The sequence below is a fragment of the Dromiciops gliroides genome, chromosome 1 (assembly GCF_019393635.1).
Source record: "Dromiciops gliroides isolate mDroGli1 chromosome 1, mDroGli1.pri, whole genome shotgun sequence".
NCBI classification, from domain to species: Eukaryota; Metazoa; Chordata; class Mammalia; order Microbiotheria; family Microbiotheriidae; genus Dromiciops; species Dromiciops gliroides.
This window is the reverse complement of record NC_057861.1, coordinates 617,437,054-617,444,319: the sequence shown is the minus strand read 5'-3', so window position 1 is coordinate 617,444,319 and position 7,266 is coordinate 617,437,054. Positions and strand designations below refer to the sequence as shown.

At 35.8% G+C, this 7,266-nt stretch overlaps 1 protein-coding gene across 1 annotated transcript; it reads right to left on the bottom strand.

The window, feature by feature from the left end:
• Nucleotides 1–5,097: 5,097 nt before the first annotated feature.
• Nucleotides 5,098–6,039, bottom strand: LOC122733035 (olfactory receptor 13D1-like). Its single transcript, XM_043973525.1, has one exon. The coding sequence runs from the start codon at nt 6,037–6,039 to the stop codon at nt 5,098–5,100; it is 942 nt and encodes a 313-aa protein (XP_043829460.1).
• Between the last annotated feature and the right edge of the window lie 1,227 nt (nt 6,040–7,266).

Below are 7,266 nucleotides of genomic sequence, written 5' to 3'. Positions count from 1 at the left end.
CCTAGCCGCCCCTCCAATTTCTTAAAGTATGATTTTCCCCTCTATGCTCTTTTCCAGTAAACTTTGCTTTCTTCCCCTCTTTATTTTTCTTTTTTTTTGTATTCTATTTTCTGCTTCATTGGCCATTTGTGTTTATTTGTTCATTTTCAGACTTTTTGTGACTCCATTTAGGGTTTTCTTGGCAAAGAGACTGAAGTAACTTGCCATTTTCTTCTCTAGCTCATTTTACAGATGAGGAAACTGAGATATGTTAATTGCCCAGGGTCACACTGCTAGTAAGAGTCTGAGGCCAGATTTGAACTCAGAAAAATTAATGTTCCTGACTCCAGTCCTGGCACTCTATCCACTGTACCACCTACCTGCCCCATCACTGGTTATATTCCATTTTATTTGCTTCTTTATTGTCTCCATGTCTCTCATGATGGCTGACCTTTGTAGCTCTGTATTTGAAGTCTCCCCTTCAGTCCCAGTTTTTATTTATTATATTTTAGGTTTTAACTCATTTTAATTTTTTCCTTCTGTTGTCCATAACTCAAATAGTATTAGTTTCATGAGGAGGAGAATATCAATAGATGCAATGATGTGTGGCAGAAATCACTGTTTTGAATGATGAAGCAAGTTCTTTTTTTTTCCCTTTTTTTTGGACAAGTTCTTATCATCTTGCCTTTGCAAAAGTCATTCCCAAAGCCAAATCATTCTATTTCTAGTTCTTTGTCCTCCTACTATTATTCAATGTCTTGGAAACATAGTATTTCCTTATTCTCTGATGTGACATTGTGACAATTATATATATTTTTTTCTATAAGGAAGGTAGTCTACCATATGCCAAACCCAAAAATCCTCTGATGAATCCCATTATGTTATCACTGTTTTTTTACCAGAAACTTACATCATGTATCTCTCTTTCTTCACCATAATAGTGTTCATAAGTGGCATATTTTACTTGATCTTTCCATGGTGAAGCCCCTTTTGATTTTATCTTATTCAAAACTGAACACATCAAGTTGAGGGAATAAAGAAATCAGTATCTGTTTTCTGTCTATTATGAACTTGTTGAGACTGCATCCACTTAAACCCTTGCCTTTGTCTCACTTTTCTTGCAAGGCTAATGGAAAGAGGTTGCCATCTTACCATTACTCTCTTAGCCCTTTTCTCCCTATAGAGCCAATGGAAATCATTTAGTCCAATCCTTATAGGTAGTGGTAATCACTTCCTGTTCATCAGGTGCCATCCCAGGCTCTTTTTCAAAGGGCTGCTTTTGTGAAACTTCACCTCAGAAGTCATGATCTCAATCTTGTGCCTCAGTTATTGCCATCTACACTTCCTTCATAAACTCCCAGTGTTTGACAGGCCATAGTCAGACCTATATGTGGGAATATTATTCAGAGACAAGCAAAATTTGAGAGATGCTATTATGAGGGCTAATTATGAGCTACATACAGAGGTCATAAAAAAGATTGGCAGATGTGCTTGCTGTATCTGTCAGTGATACAGGATAGATCATGGATAATGCAAGATATATGGCAGGATAGTAAGAAGGTTAACATTGTCCTGACTTTTTAAAAAGGGAAGAGAATAGAGTCCATAAGCTATAGATCATTGAACTTGATTTAAATCCCTAGAAAAATTCTAGAGTTCATTAGTGAAAATCTAGAAAGAGTCATTGGTTATAAAATGCCAACATCACTTCATCACAAACGGGTCAAGTCAGACTAACATTGCTTTCTATTTTAATAGGACTTTTTGATCATAGGAATATCACAAAAAAATCTTTTACCTAACTGTAGCAAAAACAATTTATAAATTACGTCACATTAATCTTGTTAGAAGATATACATGGAGTGATAATTCCAATTAGATAGTTTTAGAACTGGTAGAATAGCCATATTCAACAGGAGCTCTTAATGGTTCAATGTCAGCTTGGCAAGAAGTCTCAGTACGACTATTCCAATGATCTATTCCCTTTTCATATACTTTTTTTTGGTGAGGCAATTGTGGGTTAAGTGACTTGCCCAGGGTCACACAGGCTAGTAGTGTTAAGTGTCTGAGGTCGGATTTGAACTCAGGTTCTCCTGACTCCAGGGCCTCGACTTCCACTGTGCCACCTAACTGCCCTTCCTTTTCTTTCTTTCTTTCCTTTCTTTCTTTTTTTTTTAGGCAATGGGAGTTAGTGACTTGCCCAGGGGTCACACAGCTAGTAAGTATCAGAGTGTCTGAGGGCCAGATTTGAACTGAGGTACTCCTGAATCCAGGGCCAGATGCTTTCCTCCACTGCGCCATCCAGCTGCCCCCTGCCCTTCCTTTTCATATACTTTTATCAGTAACATGGATAAAGGGTGTAGGTGGGCACATTCGCCAAATTTGCAAGTGGGCACAAAGCTGTGAGGGATAATTGACAAAGCAAGTTTCCAAATACTGTCAAACTACACCATTGAACTGAATCTAATAGACAAAATCCAATAAGGAGGAGAAATAAAAGAAGTCCTGAGGTTGTTTTTTAAAATGAACTTTATAAATACAGTATGAGGGAGATATGGTCAAACACTAGTTTGAAAAAAAAAAGAGATCTGAGGTTTTTCTTGGATGATAAACTCAATATGAGTCATTGTTGTGACGCAATAGCCCAAAAAGCAAATTTGGGGATATAGAAGAGAGGAATAGTTTTTAGGACTAACATAGTCATTATCCCTTTGTGTTGTTTCCTGGTCAGTCCACATCTGAAGTATTGTTTTCATCTTGGAGCACCACAGTTTTAGAAAAACACAGATTAGTGGGAATGTTTGTGCATATGTATTTATATGTATGTGTGTAGTTTTGTGTAAACCTATGTTATTGTTTTAATTATTAGACCAATCATTCTACTAGATTCTCAGACAGCATACAACACAAATGTTGTATATACATTATTCTCTAAGTCTCAATTATACGGTAAATTTTTCCCCAACCTAAATTTCATAAAATTCTCAAAAATAGCTGAATTATTTTAAGAACTAATGAACATGCTGCATAAACCATAAAACAAAATATAAACAAGTAAATATGTTGTATGAAACTAAAACTTGGCATAAATCTTATGACATTAATTCATTGAATTATCTAGATGAAATATTACATTTACATCTCCCAGTTTTGTTATTCCATGTTGGTTTCACTAAAAAAAAATCATCATCATCAAAAAAGTGATAGCATTGACTATCATTGTCCTGTTGGTCTACAACAAAGATCAAAGATGCACTAGCTAATAATTTTACATTCCCTTCTACTAATATCACCAATTAGAGATATTCTTAAATAATAAATCAATAAAAATGTATTTGGTTCCTTTTAAATGCCAGGTACTGACTAGACATTGAAAATATAAAGACACAGGGGCAGCTAGGTGGCTCAGTGGAAAAGGCACCGGCCCTGGATTCAGGAGAACCTGAGTTCAAATCCGGCCTCAGATACTTGACACTTACTAGCTGTGTGACCCTGGGCAAATTACTTAACCTTGATTGCCCTGACACCTCCCCCCCCAAAAAAAAAAGAAAAAAAAAGAAAAAAAGAAAATATAAAGACACAACTACAATAATCCCTTTTGGGAATGAATTTGTATTCTATTAGGGAACATTTGTACACATGTATATATATAGAATATGTATTCAGAATAAATAAAAATAAATATAAAGTAGGTAAATACAAATTAGTAAGTGAAGACACAAGCAAGTTGGTGGTATCAGGAAGGGCATTGTGTAGATGGTAATAAGAAATAAGAAAATATTTTCCTATAGATTTAACTAAAATCTGATTTTCATTCTATTGTTATCTTGAAATTAATGACATCCAAATTGCCTAAAAAACTAAATATAACATTAAATTAATAATTTCCCTGGGGAAGAGTAACATTTCTTAAATATATAGTCAGTAATTGGTGCTCCAATATGGTGACTCTAATTAACTTTCCAAAGTCCACATAAGATGATAATAACTGTGAAATTTAGCTTGAAAATGATTATGTCTCCCCAAATTCCCATAGATAAATTGCTTTTCCAACAAGAGTTTTGTATTATAGTACATTTCCAAAAGATGCAATTTATTCTGGCTCTTAAAAAAAATACTATCTGGTTCAATGGGCTTCATCTCCCCCTATAATTGTTGTTGTTAAGTTGTTTAGTCATGTCTGACTCTTCATGACTCCATTTTTATGAGGTTTTCTTGGCAAAGAAACCAGAGTGGTTTGCCATTCTTTCTCCAGGGTCTCCATTTTACAGCTGAGGCAACTGAGGTAAACAAAGGTTAAGTGACTTGCCCAGAGTCACATAGCTTGCCAATGTCTGAAGCAGGATTTGAACTCAGGTCCTCCAGATTCCAGGCCCAGCAGTCTATCCACTGCTCCACCTTAAAATTTCCACTATGTACTGGGCACTCTGTTAGGTCCTGGGGATGTGAATTATCCTTCATATGAAATTAAATGACCATTTTTTCAGATAATATAGACAAGCATGGGTTGGTAAAGAAAATCTCTGAAGAATTCCTAAATCTTCCATTTTCTCATTTAAAACTTTTCTATTATAGAATAATTTCTGTGAGAACAAGAAACTCATATGCTTTTGACTTCCTGCATCTCTCATTACTTATCACAATGTAGTATTCCTGTGGGTGCTTGATGCATGTTTGTTGAGTGTTTGAATTAATATATTAATACAGTTACCTCAATACAATTACCTCAAATTAATACAATTACTTCAAAACTTCCATTATCTTAGCAACATATTTTGCTGAATATGACATTAACCAAATCAAAATATGATTCTTTTCAGCTGTCAGCCAATAAGCAATCAATTTCTGTGTTTATGTATGATTTCTCATAATAAATATTTTTGTAAACCACATGAAACCAGGAAGTAGGTTTGCAGAGCATATACAGTAAGAGACCTAGAGACAGGAAATGTGTCTCAAATGTAAAACATGAATACCCTGTGTGGAAAGGAAGAGAATCACACATTAAGCACACATCCATAATAATACCCTTGACAATAGGAAGAACAATGTTATCACTGAATACCAAATACAATGTGCAAGATAAAATACAAACCTACTGTAAACCATAAACACATCTCATATTTTCTTGAAGTACAGTTTTCTAATAAGGAATTTCTCCACAGCAGCTTTCACCTCCTTATTCCTCAGACTGTAGATAATGGGATTGAGCATGGGAGTGATGACCCCATAGGACATCCCAATAAGCTCATCAGATGTCTTAGTGTCCTTGGACTTGGGCTTCATGTAAATGAAAAGAGCTGAGCCATAGAACAAGATCACCACGGTCAGGTGGGCTGAGCAGGTGGAAAAGGCTTTCTTCCTCCCTTCGCTAGAATTGATCCTCAGGATGGTGGAGAGTATGAAGATGTAGGAGAAGAAAATGAGCAGCAGAGGAGTAATTAAAATAAGAATACTTACAACTGTCATGATAAACACATTGAGAGAGATGTCTCCACAGATAAGCTTGAGAAGGGCCAAGATTTCACAAGTGAGGTGATCAATGATATTCCCACAGAAAGGCTTTATAAGGGCAAGCACAGTTTGTACCAGAGAGATCAGAAACCCTATAATCCATGTCCAAGCAGCCATCTGTGCACAGAGTCCCTTGTTCATGATGATGGTGTATCTGAGGGGATTACAGATGGCAACATACCTGTCATAGGCCATCACTGCAAGGAGAATGCACTCTGTACATCCCAATCCAAGAGAAATAACCATCTGCAGGGCACATCCAATGAAGGAAATGGATTTTCTCTCAGACATAAAATTTATCAGCATTTGAGGGATAGAGGAGGAGGTGTAGCAGATATCCAGGAAGGAGAGATTCCCAAGGAAAAAGTACATAGGGGTGTGAAGGCGGGGATCTAGGATGCTGATGATAATGAGAATGCTGTTTCCCAATAAGATCACCAGGTACATAACCAGGCAGAGCACATAAATAGCTAGCTGGAGGCCTGGGTAATGAGAAAGCCCCACCATAAAAAACTCAGTCACAGCTGTGTAATTCTCTTTCTTCATGTTATTTTAACTGTGCCAACTTCAGGATTTAGGAAAGGACACCTCAAAGCAACTGGAAGGAATAGTAACACATTTGTAATTAGCTTCATACTTTGAACTATTTCTTTTTTCCAATATTGATATTTTTCTTTCACTCAGTGGTATAGATATTTAAATAAGAGAAAAAATTAGGAAAACATGAGAAATGTGCATGTAATCTGAAGCAAATGTGACCACCAATATTTGTAACAAAATTTTCTTGTGAGAGTAAAAACATCAACAAAGTCAGTGCTCATCAATTGGGAAAAGATAGAATAAATTGCAGCATATCTGTGCAATGGAGAATTATTTTGCCATAAAAGATGATGAATATGAAGAATTCAGAGAAATTTGGGAAGGTTTGTATGAATTGATGTTGTGTGGGACAAACAGAATTAAGAGAACGAATTGTCAAAGGACCATAATAATTGAAAGGAAAACAAAGCAGAAAATATCTGAAAACTGTTCAGGGCAATTGCCCAATTTCAACCTCAGAATACTGAAAAATAAAACATATGTTCATACTCTAGACAGATCAATGAAAGTCTATAGGAGTGGAATGATAGATAGATGATAGATTGCTAGATCAATAGACAGATACAGATACATATATAGTTATATATATAGTTATAGATGTGGTTGTGCTTGGATTTTGTGCTGGTTTATGTTGCTTATCCATCTTTGCTATAAAGAAAGTTTCTATGGAGTGAGGGCTTATTAGGAAGCAGAACTATTGGTTTAAAAGAGTAGAATCAAAACAGTCATTAAAATTCATCTGGAAAAGAATAATATAGATGAAGAGAGGAAAAAAGGTTTAGAGTACATAATGGACAAAGGGCTTTGAAGCAGTATTGTTGTTATTGTTGAGTCATTTCAGTCATGTTTGACTCTTCATTACCACATTTGGGATTTTTTTTTTTTGCAGAGATACTGGAATGGTTTGCCATTTACTTCTCTGGCTCATTTTACAAATTAGGCAAACAGAATTAAGTGCCTTTCCCAGAGTCACATAGTTAGTAAGCGTCTGAGATAAGATTTGAACTCAGGAAAATGAATCTTTCTGACTTTAGGCCGAGCACTCTATCCATTATGCCACCCAGCTGCCTTGAGGCAATATCCACCAGAAGAAATTTATCTTAGTAAGGTGGGAAAGGCAAGGACATAAGAAGAAAAATGGTAAAATGGAAAGACCACTAGCTTGCAATCAAG